This window comes from Protomyctophum parallelum (assembly GCF_964188405.1).
Source record: "Protomyctophum parallelum genome assembly, chromosome: 5".
Lineage (NCBI taxonomy): Eukaryota > Metazoa > Chordata > Actinopteri > Myctophiformes > Myctophidae > Protomyctophum > Protomyctophum parallelum.
Genome location: NC_139702.1, coordinates 17,829,664 through 17,851,467, shown reverse-complemented (window position 1 = coordinate 17,851,467; position 21,804 = coordinate 17,829,664). Strand labels below are relative to the sequence as shown.

At 44.7% G+C, this 21,804-nt stretch overlaps 1 protein-coding gene across 5 annotated transcripts in view; it reads left to right on the top strand.

Moving 5' to 3' along the window:
• Window positions 1-21,804, top strand: part of LOC310859259 (multidrug resistance-associated protein 1-like) — an 85,803-nt gene that overhangs the window by 58,485 nt on the left and 5,514 nt on the right. For all 5 annotated transcript variants that reach the window (XM_083765669.1, XM_083765673.1, XM_083765670.1 and 2 more), the window contains 8 exons: window positions 1,538-1,667; window positions 4,399-4,606; window positions 6,457-6,767; window positions 8,140-8,339; window positions 9,520-9,646; window positions 11,612-11,713; window positions 13,392-13,538; window positions 19,594-19,752. In XM_083765669.1, coding sequence (XP_083621795.1) covers window positions 1,538-1,667; window positions 4,399-4,606; window positions 6,457-6,767; window positions 8,140-8,339; window positions 9,520-9,646; window positions 11,612-11,713; window positions 13,392-13,538; window positions 19,594-19,752 — 1,384 coding nt within the window. The remainder of the gene's footprint in view (window positions 1-1,537; window positions 1,668-4,398; window positions 4,607-6,456; window positions 6,768-8,139; window positions 8,340-9,519; window positions 9,647-11,611; window positions 11,714-13,391; window positions 13,539-19,593; window positions 19,753-21,804) is intronic.

Here is a 21,804-nt window from a genome sequence, read left to right as displayed (position 1 = left end):
TAATCATGGAAAAATGGCACGATTTTTCTCTACTCAGTCTGTGTCTCATAGGAGGGCTGTGGGCAGTTTAGAAACCGTCTTCCAGTGACATCATCATTAGGTCGTTTTTTTATTTTTTTAAACAAGATATTTTTACAAAAATGTTTAAATTTTCATTATCGTGAGAACAATGGCTTCCATTTTCGCATCGCAACTTTTCAGGACAAGAAAGCCTGCAGTTTCTATTATCTTGTATTCCCCATCGATGATGTCACTGGAAGACGGTTTCTGAACTGCCCACAGCCCTCCTATGAGACACAGACAGGTTTCTGAACTGCCCACAGCCCTCCTATGAGACACAGACAGGTTTCTGAACTGCCCACAGCCCTCCTATGAGACAGACTGGTTTCTGAACTGCCCACAGCCCTCCTATGAGACACAGACTGGTTTCTGAACTGCCCACAGCCCTCCTATGAGACACAGACTGGTTTCTGAACTGCCCACAGCCCTCCTACGAGACACAGACTGGTTTCTTAACTGCCCACAGCCCTCCTATGAGACACAGACTGGTTTCTGAACTGCCCACAGCCCTCCTATGAGACACAGATTGGTTTCTGAACTGCCCACAGCCCTCCTATGAGACACAGACTGGTTTCTGAACTGCCCACAGCCCTCCTATGAGACACAGACTGGTTTCTGAACTGCCCACAGCCCTCCTACGAGACACATACTGGTTCCTGAACTGCCCACAGCCCTCCTATGAGACACAGACAGGTTTCTGAACTGCCCACAGCCCTCCTATGAGACACAGACTGGTTTCTGAACTGCCCACAGCCCTCCTATGAGACAGACTGGTTTCTGAACTGCCCACAGCCCTCCTACGAGACACAGACCGAGTAGAGAAAAAATTGCACCATTCTTTCATGATTATTAGTGAGGACCCATTATATGAAGATAGGTTGAAAAGTGGTGAAGTGGTCCTTTAAGTCACATGGTTTTGTGACTTAGGGGGAAACAAAGCCTGTTCAGGACTCGAGTAGATGATGCGTGTGTCATTGACCTCTGAACCCGTGTGTGTATCATTGACCTCTGAACCTGTGCGTGTGTCATTGACCTCTGAACCTGTGCGTGTGTCATTGACCTCTGAACCTGTGCGTGTGTCATTGACCTCTGAACCTGTGCGTGTGTCATTGACCTCTGAACCTGTGTGTGTGTCATTGACCTCTGAACCTGTGCGTGTGTCATTGACCTCTGAACCTGTGCGTGTGTCATTGACCTCTGAACCTGTGTGCGTGTGTCATTGACCTCTGAACCTGTGCGTGTGTCATTGACCTCTGAACCTGTGCGTGTGTCATTGACCTCTGAACCTGTGTGCGTGTGTCATTGACCTCTGAACCTGTGCGTGTGTCATTGACCTCTGAACCTGTGCGTGTGTGTCATTGACCTCTGAACCTGTGTGTGTGTGTGTCATTGACCTCTGAACCTGTGCGTGTGTGTCATTGACCTCTGAACCTGTGCGTGTGTCATTGACCTCTGAACCTGTGCGTGTGTCCCATAGGGGGGACAGCACCAACAGCAACCTGCAGAGCATGGAGCCAGTGGCGGAGCTCTCCGAGCACCAGGACCACCAGGGGGCGCCAGAGGATGCGGGCAAGCTGACCGTGGTGGACAAGGCCCGCACTGGACGGGTGAGCAGCGCTCTGCACCGGTACCACCACGCTGAACATTATGTTCACACTGTTCACAGTCCACACAGACCACACTGTCCACACTGTTCACACTGTCCACACTGTTCACACTGTCCACACTGTCCACACTGTCCACACTGTTCACACTGTCAACACTGTTCACACTGTTCACACTGTTCACACTGGACGGGTGAGCAGCGGTCTGCACCGGTACCACGCTGGACATTATGTCAAAAAATAGTATTTTGAGAAGGTCCTGGGTTCGATTCCCGCTCGGGACGCTGTGGGTGCTGGCGGCGTGTTTCCTCCTCCGTGTTATCAGTGCCCATACCCGAAGGCGGGGTTGGCGAAAGGGCCTTTCTGTGTGGAGTTTGCATGTTCTCCCCGTGTCCCCAAGGGTAGGTACCCTCACATGTTCTCCCCGTGTCCCCTAGGGTAGGTACCCTCACATGTTCTCCCCCTGTCCCCTAGGGTAGGTACCCTCACAAAAAACATGCAGTAATCCTGGTCACTAAACTGCCTCCCCCTGGCCAGCCGGGACGCCTGATGGAGGGGAAAGGAACTGGTCTCTATACTGCCTCCCCCTGGCCAGCCGGGGCTCCTGATGGAGGGGAAAGGAACTGGTTGGAATAACGTGTTCCTTCCACGCGCTACGTCCAACCAGGGAAACTCCCCCCTGTCAGGTGTAAAGGAGCAACTTGGACACTCAGGCATGAAGGAAGCATGAGTTCAAGTCCGTTGCTCTCCCCTTGTCCCCCATATATGGGGACTAGGTTGGTCTCCCCTTGTCCCCCATATATGGGGACTAGATTGGTGGAGGGTGTGTAGAGCCCAGGATAACATTAGATGATTGACACAGGGGTGAAAAAATAGTATTTTTGCCGCGGGCTATGATGCCGTCCGTCGTAATGGCAGATTTTGCTGACATTTGCCGATCTAACCAAGTGTAAAATGATACCGGATCTCTTGTCCAATTATAGGCCACTGTGAGTTGACTGATGCAGCTTTAATTAATTGTTTAATTAATCTGATCTCAGGTCAGAATGGGTTAATTTCTCCCGATAAATAAAGCCTTGGATGAAGGCTATATAAATGCACCATTTACAATATACCATGTTTGTTCTCCAGGTGAGGTTGGAGATGTACATGTATATATATAGTGAGGTTGGAGATGTACATGTATATATATAGTGAGGTTGGAGATGTACATGTATATATATAGTGAGGTTGGAGATGTACATGTATATATATAGTGAGGTTGGAGATGTACATGTATATATATAGTGAGGTTGACGTGAGGTGTCTTTGCATAACCAGGTGAGGTTGGAGATGTACATGTATATATAGTTGACGTGACGTCAGGTTGACGTGAGGTGTCTTTGCGTAACCAGGTGAGGTTGGAGATGTACATGTATATATAGTGAGGTTGGAGATGTACATGTATATATAATGAGGTTGACGTGAGGTGTCTTTGCGTAACCAGGTGAGGTTGGAGATGTACATGTATATATATAGTGAGGTTGACGTGAGGTGTCTTTGCATAACCAGGTGAGGTTGGAGATGTACATGTATATATATAGTGAGGTTGGAGATGTACATGTATATATAGTGAGGTTGACGTGAGGTGTCTTTGCGTAACCAGGTGAGGTTGGAGATGTACATGTATATATAGTGAGGTTGGAGATGTACATGTATATATAGTGAGGTTGGAGATGTACATGTATATATAATGAGGTTGACGTGAGGTGTCTTTGCGTAACCAGGTGAGGTTGGAGATGTACATGTATATATAGTGAGGTTGGAGATGTACATGTATATATAATGAGGTTGACGTGTGGTGTCTTTGCATAACCAGGTGAGGTTGGAGATGTACATGTATATATAGTGAGGTTGGAGATGTACATGTATATATAATGAGGTTGACGTGAGGTGTCTTTGCGTAACCAGGTGAGGTTGGAGATGTACATGTATATATAGTGAGGTTGACGTGAGGTGTCTTTGCATAACCAGGTGAGGTTGGAGATGTACATGTATATATATAGTGAGGTTGGAGATGTACATGTATATATAGTGAGGTTGACGTGAGGTGTCTTTGCGTAACCAGGTGAGGTTGGAGATGTACATGTATATATAGTGAGGTTGACGTGAGGTGTCTTTGCGTAACCAGGTGAGGTTGGAGATGTACATGTATATATAGTGAGGTTGACGTGAGGTGTCTTTGCGTAACCAGGTGAGGTTGGAGATGTACATGTATATATAGTGAGGTTGACGTGAGGTGTCTTTGCGTAACCAGGTGAGGTTGGAGATGTACATGTATATATAGTGAGGTTGACGTGAGGTGTCTTTGCGTAACCAGGTGAGGTTGGAGATGTACATGTATATATAATGAGGTTGACGTGAGGTGTCTTTGCGTAACCAGGTGAGGTTGGAGATGTACATGTATATATAGTGAGGTTGACGTGAGGTGTCTTTGCGTAACCAGGTGAGGTTGGAGATGTACATGTAGTGAGGTTGACGTGAGGTGTCTTTGCGTAACCAGGTGAGGTTGGAGATGTACATGTGTATATAATGAGGTTGACGTGAGGTGTCTTTGCGTAAACCAGGTGAGGTTGGAGATGTACATGTATATATATAGTGAGGTTGACGTGAGGTGTCTTTGCGTAACCAGGTGAGGTTGGAGATGTACATTTATATATAGTGAGGTTGACGTGAGGTGTCTTTGCGTAACCAGGTGAGGTTGGAGATGTACATGGAGTACTTCAAGACCATCGGCATGGCCCTCATCGTGCCCATCGTCCTGCTGTACGCCTTCCAGCAGGGGGCGTCGTTGTCCTACAACTACTGGCTGAGCCTGTGGGCGGACGAGCCCATCGTCAACGGGACGCAGCTGGACACCGACCTGAAGCTGGCCGTGTTCGGGGCGCTGGGCTTCGCACAAGGTCAGTGTTATTGGTGTCGCGACGCGTTGGTCAAAATGCCATATCCGTATCGGAACAGTCAGAAGGTCAGTGTTATTGGTGTCGCGACGCGTTGGTCAAAATGCCATATCCGTATCGGAACAGTCACAAGGTCAGTGTTATTGGTGTCGCGACGCGTTGGTCGAAATGCCATATCCGTATCGGAACAGTCTCAAGGTCAGTGTTATTGGTGTCGCGACGCGTTGGTCAAAATGCCATATCCGTATCGGAACAGTCTCAAGGTCAGTGTTATTGGTGTCGCGACGCGTTGGTCGAAATGCCATATCCGTATCGGAACAGTCTCAAGGTCAGTGTTATTGGTGTCGCGACGCGTTGGTCAAAATGCCATATCCGTATCGGAACAGTCTCAAGGTCAGTGTTATTGGTGTCGCGACGCGTTGGTCAAAATCAGTGTTGTTTTTGGCAGCAAATTTCTATTTTAGTTTAGTCATAGTCAGAGTGTTAGTCTAGTTTTAGTCGACTAAATGTCATAAGATTTTAGTTGACTAAATCTACAGTTGATTTTTGTCGACTAAAATGTATTTTGGCGGGTCTTGATGCCGTCGTAATGAGTGTTTTTACACTTGCTGAAAATAGCCGATCTACAAGCTCATTGCGACACGTTGTGAGCTTGTAGATCAGCTATTTTCAGCATGCAACCAAGTGTAAAATGACTTATACTGGGTCTCTTGTCCACTAGTCCCTTCCTAACATTCCTAACAACACACTAGGGGGTGCTAGAGCACCCCCTGCCCTTTTGGCAATGTGCTAAAAAAAAAACGTTTTCTTTTTTTTCTTACTTTGTAGTGTGTGGACCATGCGGTGACATTGATCAAATATTGATAAAAAACGCTTCTACTATATTATTTAGGCCCCCCACAATCTAAAGCTATGTTTCTATGTCAGTGGTTCTTCGATTAAAAGAAAATAGCAGATCTACAAGCTCATAGCGCGCCACCGAGTGGCGCGCTATGAGCTTGTAGATCTGCTATTTTTCAATAGCTAAAGCACCAAAATGGGTTCCCGCCCCAAAATGTGCTGCACAAGGTGCCCTTTTTTTCACTTGATCACCTGCCCCTCTAAATGTCTGTGCACGCCACTGGCCGTCCCCCTCCTCCCTCCCTGCGTGTGTTTTCCAGGCGTGGCGATCTTGGACTGAAACTAAATGGAAACTAAATTAAAACTATGCTATGGTGACTAAAACTAAGACTAAATATACTGACAATTTCGTCGACAAATAAAAACTAGACTAAAATGTTAGGAAGGGACTAGTGGACAAGAGATCCGGTATAAGTCATTTTACACTTGGTTGCATGCTGAAAATAGCTGATCTACAAGCTCACGCTGCGACGCGTTGTGAGCTTGTAGATCGGCTATTTTCAGCAAGTGTAAAATAAGTAATTATGACGGCATCAAGGCCCGCAAAAATAAATTTTAGTCGACTAAATCGCCTGTAGATTTAGTCGACTAAAATCTTATGACATTTAGTCGACTAAAAGTAGACTAACACCAATACATTCCAGGTGACTAAAATGTGACTAAGACTAAGTGAAAACTATTCAGGAGACTATGACTAAAACTAAAATAGAAATCTGCTGCCAAAAACAACACTGTCCCGACTGAATACAACAAAAACAACCAACCAAACAACAACCAAAAACAACACTGCTCCCTCCCTGCGTGTGTTTCTGCTGTGTTTCTGCTGTGTTTCTGCTGTGTTTCTGCTGTGTTTCTGCGTGTGTTTCTGCTGTGTTTCTGCGTGTGTTTCTGCGTGTGTTTCTGCGTAAAATCTGCTGCCAAAAACAACACTGCTCCCTGCGTGTGTTTTCCAGGCGTGGCCATCTTCGGCACCACGGTGGCCATCTCCGTCGGGGGCATCCTGGCGTCGCGCCACCTCCACACGGAGCTGCTCAACAACGTGCTCCACTCGCCCATGGCCTTCTTCGAGGCCACGCCCAGCGGCAACCTGCTGAACCGCTTCGCCAAGGAGATGGACGCCATCGACTGCATGATCCCCGACGGGCTGAGGACCACGCTGGGCTACGTCTTCAAGCTGCTGGAGGTCTGCACCGTCGTCCTGATAGCCACGCCCTTCGCCGCCGTGGTCATCCTGCCGCTGGCCTTCCTGTACGCCTTCGTGCAGGTGACTTAACTTTACTTTACTTTATTGGATTATTTAAATTTTTTGGTTTTTTATTTTTATTTTTATTTTTATTTTTATTTTTATTTTTATTTTTATTTATTTTTTTTATTTTTTTTATTTTTATTATTATTATTATTATTATATATATATTTTTTTATTATAATTATTTTTATTATAATTATTTTTATTATTATTATTTTTTTTATTTTATTTTAAATTATTATTATTATTATTTTTTATATATTTTTTTGGTTTTATTATTATATAGGTAACGTCACTTTACTTTACTCTATTGGTTTATTCAGTCGGGACAGTGTTGTTTTTGGCAGCACATTTTGATTTTAGTTTTACTCGTAGTCTTTTTGAATAGTTGAACTAAACTAATAGTTTAGTTCATTTAATTTTAGTCAAATTTTAGTCACCTGGAATGTGTTAGTGTTAGTCTAGTTTTAGTCGACTAAATGTCATGAGGTTTTAGTCGACTAAATCTACAGTTGTGAGCTTGTAGATCAGCTATTTTCAGCATGCAACCAAGTGTAAAATGACTCATACTGGATCTCTTGTCCACTAGTCCCTTCCTAACATTTTAGTCTAGTTTTTATTTGTTGACGAAATTGTCAGTATATTTAGTCTTAGTCATAGCACAGTTTTCATTTAATTTCCATTTCGTTTTCTTTAGTGGAAAAAGGTAGTCGACGAACATTTTTCGTCTTAGTTTTAGTCGACGAAAACAACACTGGTCGAGACAGTGTAAATTGATGAACATTACATTACAAATGCAGTGTAAATAAATATACCAGATTTAGCAAAACTTGCTAATTTCCATCCGACATCAAACATCAAACGATACAAACAGGACTGACATACAAGAAATATAGCATACAAACACCTAGTACATTTCAAACCTAATAAGACTAGTAAGAATAAAAAATTAAGAAAATTATTAGGGTAGGTTTACTCTATTTTTGACTAAGCGTCGTACATGATCACAAGACTGGTTGTTTTTTTAACCACTGTTTCAATTGTCCTTTAACCCATTCTGACCTGAGATCAGATTCTAAAAATGTCTTCTACATCCTGACAGTTTTCATTCTGACCTGAGATCAGATTCTAAAAATGTCTTCTATGTCAGTCGCTCTTCGATTTTTCAAAAATAGCAGACCTACAAGCTCGTCGCGCGCCACTCGGTGGCGCGCTATGAGCTATGAGTGTGTGTCCAGTGGAAACCTCGTATATGAATCTGATCTCAGGTCAGAATGGGTTCATCAGACCAGTGTGTGTCCAGTGGAAACTTCGTATGAATCTGATCTCAGGTCAGAATGGGTTATTAAATGATGTATTTCCTTGTTTTTTCCTCGCCGGGGGTTTCCAGAGCTTCTACGTGGCCACGTCGTGCCAGCTCCGCCGGCTGGAGGCCGTGAGCCGCTCGCCCATCTACACCCACTTCAACGAGACGGTGCAGGGCGCCAGCGTCATCCGGGCCTTCGGGGAGCAGGCCCGCTTCGTCCAGCAGTCCAACAGGAGGGTGGACTTCAACCAGACCTCCTACTTCCCTCGCTTCGTGGCCACCAGGTCAGTGTTGTTTTCGTCGACTAAGACTAAGACGAAAAATGTTCGTCGACTACCTTTTTTCACTGACAAAAACAACTGGAAACTAAACGAAAACTAAGCTACGATGACTAAAACTATAAGACTAAATATACTGACAATTTCGTCAACAAATAAAAACTAGACTAAAATGTTAGGAAGGGACTAGTGGACAAGAGATCCAGTAGGCCTATAAGTCATTTTACACTTGGTTGCATGCTGAAAATAGCTGATCTACAAGCTTGTACAGTAGATCAGCTATTTTCAGCAAGTGTAAAAACACTCATTACGACGCCATCAATGCCCACCAAAATACATTTTAGTCGACTAAATCAACTGTAGATTTAGTCGACTAAAATCTTATGATGTTTAGTCCTAACACTAAGACATTTCCAGGTGACTAAAACTAAATGAAGTTTCAGTCCAAAGACTATGACTAAACTAAAATAGAAATTTGCTGCCAAAAACAACACTGGATGATTGACGACGTGTCTATACTTCAGTTCTGCTCCAAATCTTCTTCTGGATCAAATTTATATTTTTTAATTTTTGTTCAACGTTTGGCTTCCTCTGTTGATTGATTAAATCTGTCATTTATCAGGTTGTAAACCTTTGAAGACAGAAAGACAAACTATAACTAATAACAACATTGCCTTTTAACAAAATCATAATACTATTAAATATCTTATTTATCCAATCAATTTAATGTATTTTAAACAATCAAATGTCTTAAGCAAAGTATTAAGTAAATAATTTAAGTAAATAATTATAGTCAACATTTTTTATTAAACATTTCAAATGAATTAACCATTTAAATGGAAGGAGGCCAAGAGGCAGAAATAATATTACACTTCAAAGCTACATCGTACTGTACATGTCAATTACCTATAAAATATAATGCTAAAATCTCCAAAGTGACAGGGTGCGAAATTGTGCGCAGAGAAAATTCACAAAAGTACAAGATTAACAGAACTCTCTTATACTTTAGATGCAAGGATATTATACTTTAAATATAATTGGATACGAAGCATACATCTTACATTTTGAATCTCGTCTCAAGCAAACATCCTTCGTAGGCTACTATCAATGTGCTATAATCTACATTCTGATTTATTTTATTTTACAAATCAGTGGTATCCATAATAGTGTGACTTCTTCTCCTCAGATGGCTGGCGGTGAACCTGGAGTTTGTAGGAAACGGGGTGGTCTTAGCGGCGTCCGTTCTCTCCGTGATGGGAAAACACACGCTGAGCCCGGGCATCGTCGGTTTGGCGGTGTCGCACTCTCTCCAGGTACGAGGTTCAATATATCCACACACACGCACGCGCACACACACGCACGCACACACGCAGTGGCTCAGGGGTATAGAGTGTAGAGTAGACGCAAGGTTGCCAGTTCAAACCCTGTGGGCTCCCCCAGAGTTAGTGTCGAAGTGTCCTTGAGCAAGACACTGAACCCCTGATTGCTCCTGATGTGCTGGTTGGTGCCTTGCATGGTTTCCGCCGCCATCGGTGTGTGAATGTGTGTGTGAATCTATGTAAAGCGCCTTGGATAAAGGCGCTATATAAATGCATCGTTTTATTTTACCATTTAGCACGCACACACGCATGCGCACACACACACACACACACACACACACACACGGAGGAAGGACTAGTGGAGAAGAGATCCAGTAGAACTAAAAGACAAGTCATTTTATGTTTGTTTGTGCTCTGAAAATAGCAGATCGGCTATTTTCAGCCATTACGACAACATCAAGGCCCGCCAAAATACATTTTAGTCGACTAAATCAACGTCGTCAATGTCATCTAAAATCGCATGACATTATAGTCGAGTAAAACTAGACCACTAAAGCATTTCAGATGACTAAAATAAAGATGACCAACACTAAATGAAACTTTATTCAAAAGGCTATATGACTAGACTAAACAAAAAATGTGCTGCCAAAACCAACACTGACACACACACACACACACACACACACACACACACACACACACACACACACACACACACACACCCACACACACTGTGCATCCTGCTCTTGCTGTTGCCAAACATCAGTCCCCTCGGGGCGACACAATCATGCAAAAAAACAACAAAATAAACGTTAACAGCCGGTTGGGCAATAATAGTGTGTGAGCTCCGCCTCGTCTAGAGTGAAACGAAAGTAGAACACCAACCAATGTGTACGTTTTGCGCAATCACTATAAAAACACGCATACACACACACACACACACACACACACACACACACACACACACACACACACACACACACACACACACACACACACACACACACATGGTCGTGGCCTGCCGCAGTAGCTAGGAGAATGTTTTCCTAACGTGGAGCGTGCGGTGTGTTTTGTGTTATTTTTTTTATTTATTCTTTTTTTACCCAGGGTAAGTAGCTGAGCACAGGTACTCATTTTCAGCAACGCCCTGCACATAGAAGCACACAGTCACACACACACACACACACACACACACCTGGGAGCTGACCAGTACAACCACAGTCTTATGCTGTTGGCCACTAACCAGTTGGGGGTTCAGTGCCTTATTGCTCAAGGGCACTTCAGCGGTGTTGGGTGAGTGATGACCACCCATATTTCTCCTGCCCGTCCGGGGAATCAAACAGGCAACCTTTTGGCAACAGGGGGACGCACCTCTAACCCTTAGGCCACCGCTGCCCTTCTACTTCTAACGTGGAGTGTGGTGGGTTTTTTTTTATATATTTTTTATCCCACGATTTTGTAACCCATTTATCACCCCTGTGTCAATCATCTAATGTGATCCTGGGCTCTACACACCCTCCACCAACCTAGTCCCCATATATGGGGGACAAGGGGAGACCAACCTAATCCCCATGTATGGGGGACAAGGGGAGAGCAACCTAGTCCCCATATATGGGGGACAAGGGGAGACCAACCTAGTCCCCATATATGGGGGACAAGGGGAGACCAACCTAGTCCCCATATATGGGGGACAAGGGGAGAGCAACGGACTTGATGCTCATGCTTCCTTCATGCCTGAGTGTCCAAGTTGCTCCTTTACACCTGACAGGGGGGAGTTTCCCTGGTTGGACGTAGCGCGTGGAAGGAACACGTTATTCCAACCAGTTCCTTTCCCCTCCATCAGGCGCCCCGGCTGGCCAGGGGGAGGCAGTTTAGAGACCAGGATTACTGCATGTTTTTTGTGAGGGTACCTACCCTGGGTTTTGTGTTCTAACGGTGTGTTTTGGATGCTGTCTGCAGGTGACTGGCATCCTGAGCTGGATCGTGAGGTCCTGGACGGACGTGGAAAACAACATCGTTTCCGTGGAGAGAGTCAAGGAGTATTCGGAGACGGTCAAAGAGGTCAGCAGCGCTACAACAGGGAGAGAGACACACATACAGGGACACACATACAGGGAGAGAGACACACATACAGGGAGAGAGACACACATACAGGGAGAGAGACACACATACAGGGAGAGAGACACACATACAGGGAGAGAGACACACATACAGGGACACACATACAGGGAGAGAGACACACATACAGGGAGAGAGACACACATACAGGGACACACATACAGGGAGAGAGACACACATACAGGGAGAGAGACACACATACAGGGAGAGAGACACACATACAGGGAGAGAGACACACATACAGGGAGAGAGACACACATACAGGGACACACATACAGGGAGAGAGACACACATACAGGGAGAGAGACACACATACAGGGAGAGAGACACACATACAGGGACACACATACAGGGAGAGAGACACACATACAGAGACACACATACAGGGAGAGAGACACACATACAGGGACACACATACAGGGAGAGAGACACACATACAGGGAGAGAGACACACATACAGGGACACACATACAGGGACACACATACAGGGAGAGAGACACACATACAGGGAGAGAGACACACATACAGGGACACACATACAGGGACACACATACAGGGAGAGAGACACACATACAGGGAGAGAGACACACATACAGGGAGAGAGACACACATACAGGGAGAGAGACACACATACAGGGAGAGAGACACACATACAGGGAGAGAGACACACATACAGGGACACACATACAGGGAGAGAGACACACATACAGGGAGAGAGACACACATACAGGGACACACATACAGGGAGAGAGACACACATACAGGGAGAGAGACACACATACAGGGAGAGAGACACACATACAGGGAGAGAGACACACATACAGGGAGAGAGACACACATACAGGGACACACATACAGGGAGAGAGACACACATACAGGGACACACATACAGGGACACACATACAGGGAGAGAGACACACATACACATATTTTAGGTGCAGTGAAGGTTATACATTCACACACTCCTACTCCTCATGATACACCACACACACACACACACACACACGCGCGCGCACATGCATTATCAGTGGCGTGCACAGATAGACAATAGGCAGGGGGTGCTAGAGCACCCCCTGCCCTTTTGGCAATGTGCTCTTAAAAACAAAACAAAAAAAAGAGTGTTAATTTTTTTTCATAATGTGTAGTGTGTGGACCATGCGGTGACATTGATCAAATCTTGATAAAAAAACGCTTCTACTAATATTATTTAGGCCCCCCACAATCTAAAGCTATGTTTCTATGTCAGTGGTTCTTCGATTAAAATAAAATAGCAGACCTACAAGCTCGTGGCGCGCTACGAGCTTGTAGATCTGCTATTTTTCAATAGCTAAAGCACCAAAATGGGTTCCCGGCGCCCCAAAATGTGCTGCACAAGGTGCCCTTTTTTTCACTTGAGCACCTGGCCCCTCTAAATGTCTGTGCACACAACTGTGCATTATGCTAAACCTCTTGGTGTCTCTCCCCTCAGGGTGCCTGGAGCATTATGCTAAACCTCTTGGTGTCTCTCCCCTCAGGGTGCCTGGAGCATTATGCTAAACCTCTTGGTGTCTCTCCCCTCAGGGTGCCTGGAGCGTGGAGGACAGCAGCATTATGCTAAACCTCTTGGTGTCTCTCCCCTCAGGGTGCCTGGAGCGTGGAGGACAGCAGCCTGCCGGCCGACTGGCCCCACAGAGGGACCATCGACATGCAGGACTACGGGCTTCAGTACCGGACCGGACTGGACCTGGCTCTGAAGGGCATCACTCTGAACATCCAGGAGAGAGAGAAGGTAAGGACTGGACCTGGCTCTGAAGGGCATCACTCTGAACATCCAGGAGAGAGAGAAGGTAAGGACTGGACCTGGCTCTGAAGGGCATCACTCTGAACATCCAGGAGAGAGAGAAGGTAAGGACTGGACCTTCACTCTGAAGGGCATCACTCTGAACATCCAGGAGAGAGAGAAGGTAAGGACTGGACCTGGCTCTGAAGGGCATCACTCTGAACATCCAGGAGAGAGAGAAGGTAAGGACTGGACCTGGCTCTGAAGGGCATCACTCTGAACATCCAGGAGAGAGAGAAGGTAAGGACTGGACCTGGCTCTGAAGGGCATCACGCTGAACATCCAGGAGAGAGAGAAGGTAAGGACTGGAGCTGGCTCTGAAGGGCATCACTCTGAACATCCAGGAGAGAGAGAAGGTAGATAGATAGGTAGGTAGGTAGGTAGGTAGGTAGGTAGGTAGGTAGGTAGATAGATAGATAGATAGATAGATAGATAGATAGATAGATAGATAGATATCTGAAGGGCATCACTCTGAACATCCAGGAGAGAGAGAAGGTGAGATGAGACGATGATGAGATTCAATCTATTGTCAATGTACAGTACAAGTACAGCACAGCACGGCGAAAAGTATTTTCGCATCTCACCAATGGTGCAAACATGTCAGCAAGGAGGATACATTACATGGCCCGGTTAAGAGTTTAGGTTTCTGGTTTAAGGACTTCAGTGTTTTGTACCATGCTATTGTATGTATAAGTACAGAACAAAGAATGTTTGCTGGGTTAGATTTAGGGCTAGTGGTAGTAATAGTCGGACACCGCGAATAGCGGTCGGACATCTCCGCATTTTTCCTAATAAATTTTCATTCGATTTTCATTCGAAAATACACACGTTTTTCACTCACACCTCAATTCAACTGTTGTTAAAGGTTTTATGACATTCATTTTCATTTATTTTTCTTTTTTCTTTTAGGTTTTATGACCAGTGGATTGTGGATTTATGATTCAGTGGATTTTCTGTGGTCTGAAGTTTTCTTTGGGGTTTGGAAGCCTTTTGAGCTACAATGAAAACAGGCAACACAGTGAAAACAGTGACATCTGCTGGCAAATCCCATTGACATATATGGGATTTGCAGGATCTTACATCACAATCTGCCGGCAAATCAGAGCACCTGTTTGAGCCAGAAAACCCCAGACCACAGAAAGTCTACTGAATGTTAAAAGTTCATGTTTTTTGGGTGCAATTGAGATTAGAAAACCTAAAAAAAAATAAGAACAATTCCAAAACCTTTTTTTTAATGTCACAATCCCTTTAAATAACTCTAAACGTGTTCTCCAGAAGGATGGTGTTGCCTAGAGAGGGTCTATAACTCTGAATTCTCCAGAAGAATGGTGTTGCCTAGAGAGGGTCTATAACTCTGAATTCTCCAGAAGGATGGTGTTGCCTAGAGAGGGTCTATAACTCTGAATTCTCCAGAAGAATGGTGTTGCCTAGAGAGGGTCTATAACTCTGAATTCTCCAGAAGGATGGTGTTGCCTAGAGAGGGTCTATAACTCTGAATTCTCCAGAAGAATGGTGTTGCCTAGAGAGGGTCTATAACTCTGAATTCTCCAGAAGGATGGTGTTGCCTAGAGAGGGTCTATAACTCTGAATTCTCCAGAAGAATGGTGTTGCCTAGAGAGGGTCTATAACTCTGAATTCTCCAGAAGGATGGTGTTGCCTAGAGAGGGTCTATAACTCTGAATTCTCCAGAAGAATGGTGTTGCCTAGAGAGGGTCTATAACTCTGAATTCTCCAGAAGAATGGTGTTGCCTAGAGAGGGTCTATAACTCTGAATTCTCCAGAAGAATGGTGTTGCCTAGTGTCGTGGCAGGTTTTACACACTCTAAACGCGTGAGGAATCACAAGAGGCTTGAAGGTCTGTCCAGAGGCAAGCAAGTTCCCTTTGTTGATCTTTATTTAACGTGCACAGCAGTACACGGATGCTGCAGCACGCAGGCAGGTCTCCCAGGCAAGCATAACGAGCACCGAGGTACAGTTTATATCAGAGATAGACTCCACCTACAAGGTGGAGCCGAAGTGAATACAATCTCTCTAGATGTAAGGACCATTTGCTTACACACAAAGGAAGAGGGGGGGTGGGGGGAACAGGATGAGAAGGAGTGAGGTGAGAGGGGAAAGGGGGGGGGGAACAGGTGAAAAGGACTCTGTTACTCACAGCATGGTTCAGAGCTTCAAAGCTCGTCTAGACTAATTTAGTGTATTCAAATTAGCTTCAAATGAGTCTTGCAGATGGAAATTCCTTGTCAAATCCTTCCTCTTGTTAATTAAACAACAGCTTAATTAAACAATAATTGTGAATTTTCCATCAATATCAAAATAATACATCATAATACATTTGAAGAAAATACATAAAAAATAGAAGTACTTGTAACATATTTGAGCTAAGCAAAAGAATGACAAGGGTTTTACAATCGTGACTGGACAATCAAATAAACCAAGAAATCCCTAAAAATGATACTAATACAGTACCCTGTTGAATCAATTTGACCTGTATTTAGAACAGCAACATTACAAATAAACAGAAAACATCATATATTCAAACAATATTTTCTTTCCAGGTGGTCGAGTAATACCCACACTTTTTTTTTTTTTTTTTTTTTTTTTTTTTGTAGGGGGAGGTGTGTGTGTGTGTGTGTGTGTGTGTGTGTGTGTGTGTGTGTGTGTGTGGTTAGTGGAGCAAATGACAGGTAGGACAGTCCTCCAGGGGGGGTTGTAATGGGGGCATAACCTGGACCGGCGGTTGTAGTCTTGTCTGGAAGCGTAGTCCCTTCCTGTCCACTACCCCCAGTGTCCAAAATCTTCTTCATCCCTGTGGTCTCCCTCGGATGATGAATGGTAGACTTGTCTGCGTTGGTCATAATAGCCCCTACTGTCCTCTCTCTGCAGATGTCTTCTGTTTTCGTTCTTGTCGCAGTCTTCTTCTTTGTCTTTTGACAGCATAGTGACAGCGCTCATCATTGCAAGCTGAAGGACTTCGGCCTTGTTTTTATCCTGTTTCTTCTCTTTTTCGTTCATCTCGTTTTCGACGTCCTCTGCATGAGTTGCATGCTTGATGATGTCGGCCGGATCAGCTGTTCTGTAGCCAATGAGAGATTGTTTCACTCGCTTAGAGAGTTTTTCATGCATGTTGCTTATTAGCTGGCTGACCAGGAAGGCTTTGGCAAACGGGTCGTTCTGGTCTTTTCCTCCTCCGTGGATGAGTATGGATTCCTCCAGGCGGTGGCGGAACTGACTGATCGTTTCATCTTTGCCCTGTTTACAGTTCTGCACTTCAGTCAGATTTAATATCGTTGGGAAGAGTGTAATAATCTTCTCACACACTGCATCCACAGCAGTCATGTATCTGCGATTGTCCTCAAATTGTACAAGGACAGGCCTCTCATCTTGATACGTTTGGGCGACATCTAGGACTGCTTGCATTTTTGAAGGTTCCATATTCTTGGCACAGATGTCAAGTACTTCTTTCATTGTAGGTCTGTATGTACGACAAAAGGCCTGCAGTTCTTTAGTCCAGCGGCGTCCTCCCACTTCAGTAGGCGTTTTCAGTGTAGCTGCGTATTGGCCTATGTCATCTGGAGACCATAGGCGTTGCACCATCATTACATCGCCGTGCGGATTGGCTACTTCTACCATGGGGCACTGTATGTCAGCCAGCAGTATGTTGTCCCCGTCCTCCTGGTCCATCCATGGGTTAGAACAAAGTTCACTTGAGGTGGGCACCCCGCCCGGCAGGCGACAATACTCTGATGCACCCTGTGCGCGTCTCGCTGTCCCAGGCCCTCTTCTTCCCTGCTCATGTGGCGGTGTGCTGCCCTGGGTGATGATGACACTGCTGCGATGGGGCCCTGTCCCCCCATGGCTGCCAGGGGTGGACGGATGCACAGATGGAAGCAAGGTCTGTGGTTTCCGTGTCGTGTCCGCATCGTCACTGTTGGCCAGCTCTGGGCCAGGGATGCCAGTGCAGGATGGACGTCGGCTCTTAGCAGTGTCATTGGACCGAGCGGAGCCTTCCTTGTGTCGAGCCTCTTTCAATAGGCCCAGTGCAGCGGATATCAGGATTACCGCTGGAGTAGACGGCTGCAGGCCTGCAGCAACAGTCTCCAGAAGGCTGAGCACAGCGGACACCAGGATTGGCGTTGGAGTCGAGGGCTGTAGGCCCGTAGCAACAGTCTCCAGAAGGCTGATCGCAGTGGACACCAATATTGCCGTTGGAGTAGAGGGCTGTAGGTCTGCAGCAACAGTTTTCAATAGGCTGAGCGCAGCGGATATCAGGACCGCTGCTGGAGTAGAGGGTTGCAGGCCCGCAGCAAGAGCCACAGCCGTCCGTTGTAGCTGGATGGCAGATTGACCGGCCCGCATGGAGCCCAGGCAGCCCAGGTCCAGGGTCTGCTGTGGAGGAGACAAAGGAGAATTCTGAGGAGCCAGTGGCCCGCTCTCTTCCCTCAAAGAATCTATGTTTGGAAGTTCCCTCATATGACTCTCCCGTTGTCTAAATTGTGCTTCCTCCATCCACATTGAAAATACTTTTCTGTGGCGGTCACATCTGTTAAGTTTGTGCGTTTTAATTGACTTTTTCTTTCTCATTTTCTTCTCAGCTTCTCTTAGTAGTCGGTCTAAGTCAAGCAATTTTTTTATACTTAAAGAGCCTTGTTCTGGGAACCCCATCTGTTTCCACTCATCAAGGCAGTCTAATGCTTCTGGACCATATTTTGCAATCATCCCGCTCATGAGAGAAGACCATCTTTCTTTGTCTTCTGCCACTGGCGCACTTTTTTTATTTCCCATACTGACTATCTATGTAACACGGTAATCTTTGTGCTACAAACTTTACTTGGTCTAAACACGGTATCTTTATGTCTTATCTGAGAGTAACAAGATGTCTTTATGTTGTTTTACAACAAGGTTCTTATGCTATTCTCAGTATAACAAGGTGTCTTTGTGTTTACAAACTTTATTTCTCTTTCTTTACTGGACTTAATGCAAAACGCTGTATCTTTATGTTTTCTTTATGTTGTTTTCAACAAGGTTAACAAGGTGTCTTTGCGTTTGCAAACTTGGCTTAATGCAAGGTCTCTTTTCTTAGGCTAGGCTTGCTGCTGTATTTTGAATCAAGCATACTTGACTATTACAATAGATAGGTTGGCAAAATATGGTCTTAGAATTTATAATTAGCTCTTCAATTGTCTGAAATTTGGAAGATTCTCACCGTTTTTTTAGTGTAGCCACAGGGGTTTTTTTTTAAATCCAGGCGTTGAACTCCATTGATGCAGCCATGACTCTTCTGTCCTTTTGGAGCGGTTCGTTGACGTCAGTTGTGGCTTGATCTTCCGGAGCTCAACGACACAGGATCCACACTTCTAGACACCAAATTGTCGTGGCAGGTTTTACACACTCTAAACGCGTGAGGAATCACAAGAGGCTTGAAGGTCTGTCCAGAGGCAAGCAAGTTCCCTTTGTTGATCTTTATTTAACGTGCACAGCAGTACACGGATGCTGCAGCACGCAGGCAGGTCTCCCAGGCAAGCATAACGATACAAGCACCGAGGTACAGTTTATATCAGAGATAGACTCCACCTACAAGGTGGAGCCGAAGTGAATACAATCTCTCTAGATGTAAGGACCATTTGCTTACACACAAAGGAAGAGGGGGGGTGGGGGGAACAGGATGAGAAGGAGTGAGGTGAGAGGGGAAAGGGGGGGGGGGGAACAGGTGAAAAGGACTCTGTTACTCACAGCATGGTTCAGAGCTTCAAAGCTCGTCTAGACTAATTTAGTGTATTCAAATTAGCTTCAAATGAGTCTTGCAGATGGAAATTCCTTGTCACTAGAGAGGGTCTATAACTCTGAATTCTCCAGAAGGATGGTGTTGCCTAGAGAGGGTCTATAACTCTGAATTCTCCAGAAGGATGGTGTTGCCTAGAGAGGGTCTATAACTCTGAATTCTCCAGAAGGATGGTGTTGCCTAGAGAGGGTCTATAACTCTGAATTCTCGAATCACCTGCAGGTTGGAATCGTGGGGAGAACGGGAGCAGGGAAGTCCTCCTTGGCCCTGGGAATCTTCAGGATCCTGGAAGCCGCCAAAGGAAAGATCTTCATAGACGGGATCGACATTGCTGAGATCGGACTGCACGACCTCCGCTCGCGCATCACCATCATCCCTCAGGTATGTACGTAGTGCAGTACAGTGGCGTGCACAGATAGACACTAGGGGGTGCTAGAGCACCCCCTGCCCTTTTGGCAATGTACTTTTTAGTGTGTGGACCATGCGGTGACATTGATCAAATCTTGATAAAAAAACGCTTCTACTATGTTATTTAGGCCCCCACAATCTAAAGCTATGTTTCTATGTCAGTGGTTCTTTGATTAAAATAAATAAATAGCAGACCTACAAGCTTGTAGTGCGCCACTTTGTGGCGCGCTATGAGCTTGTAGATCTGCTATTTTTCAATAGCTAAAGCACCAAAATGGGTTCCCGGCGCCCCAAAATGTGCTGCACAAGGTGCCCTTTTTTTTTCATTTGAGCACCTGCCCCTCTAAATGTCTGTGCATGCCACTGCTGGTGATGTTGTGTAACAAGAGAATAGCACTGGCACACACACACACACACACACACACACACACACACACACTCACACACACACACACACACACACACACACACACACACACACACACACACACCCGTGGCCAGGGGTGGGTGGGTATGGGTTGAGGGGAGGGGGTTCCCCCTTTAGTTGAGTAACTGGGGGTTTCCCATGTGGGAGGGTGGATCCGTCCCCAGATGGGAAACCCCCAGTTCGAAGGCTTTGGATCCTGCATTCGTCACAATAGCCTCCCGTGAATGGAGCTCAGAAATAGACGCCCCAGTGTGATGCTTTGTGAGCTAGCTACAGTATCATTCATCACCATCTTAAACTAATGTAACAGTATCATTCATAATGTAACAGTATCATTCATCTCCATCTTAAACTAATGGCTCAAGTCTTTTACAGTATCATTCATCTCCATATTAAACTAATGGCTCAAGTCTTTTACAGTATCATTCATCTCCATCTTAAACTAATGGCTCAAGTCTTTTACAGTATCATTCATCTCCATCTTAAACTAATGGCTCAAGTCTTTTACAGTATCATTCATCACCATCTTAAACTAATGTACAGTACTAATGCTACAGTATCATTCATCTCCATCTTAAACTAATGTACAGTACTAATGCTACAGTATCATTCATCTCCATCTTAAACTAATGTACAGTACTAATGCTACAGTATCATTCATCTCCATCTTAAACTAATGTACAGTACTAATGCTACAGTATCATTCATCTCCATCTTAAACTAATGTACAGTACTAATGCTACAGTATCATTCATCTCCATCTTAAACTAATTTACAGTACTAATGCTACAGTATCATTCATCACCATCTTAATAACCCATTCTGACCTGAGATCAGATTCATACGAGGTTTCCACTGGACACACACTGGTCTGATTAAACTAATGGCTCGAGTCTTTTTTGAGGATTTTTCTTTTGGCCTAAGTCGGCTCCTCATGACACTAGTGACCACCTCTAATCGCATGAAATCGCCAATTGAAAAAGCATCATGCCGATCCGGCCCCTTTTTGTAAAAATGACTTAGGCCAATATTGGCAATGTTTGGGCCTGAAGTCAATGGTTTGTGTAAGTAATTAAATTAGCCTAAGTTTAAGGTTTAATCCTATGTAATTCAATGTAATAAACAGTTACATGATAACTGACAAGACAGTGTTATTTATATATTAATTAATAGATGGACATAAATTATTATAAACGTTTTTTGTGAAATGATTAAGAAATATCATAGATTTGTTTTGGATTTTAGTTTAGGATGGCTTATGTAGCTTCAGTGTTGTTTTCGTCGACTAAAACTAAGACGAAAAATGTTCGTCGACTACCTATTTTCACTGACGAAAACTAAATGGAAACTAAATGAAAACTATGCTATGATGACTAAAACTAAGACTAAATATACTGACAATTTCGTCGACAAATAAAAACTAGACTAAAATGTTAGGAAGGGACTAGTGGACAAGAGATCCAGTATCAAGTTAAGTCATTTTACACTTGGTTGCATGCTGAAAATAGCAGATCTACAAGCTCACAACGCGTCGCGTTGAGATTTTGTAGATCGGCTATTTTCAGCAAGTGTAAAAACACTCATTAGACCCGCCAAAA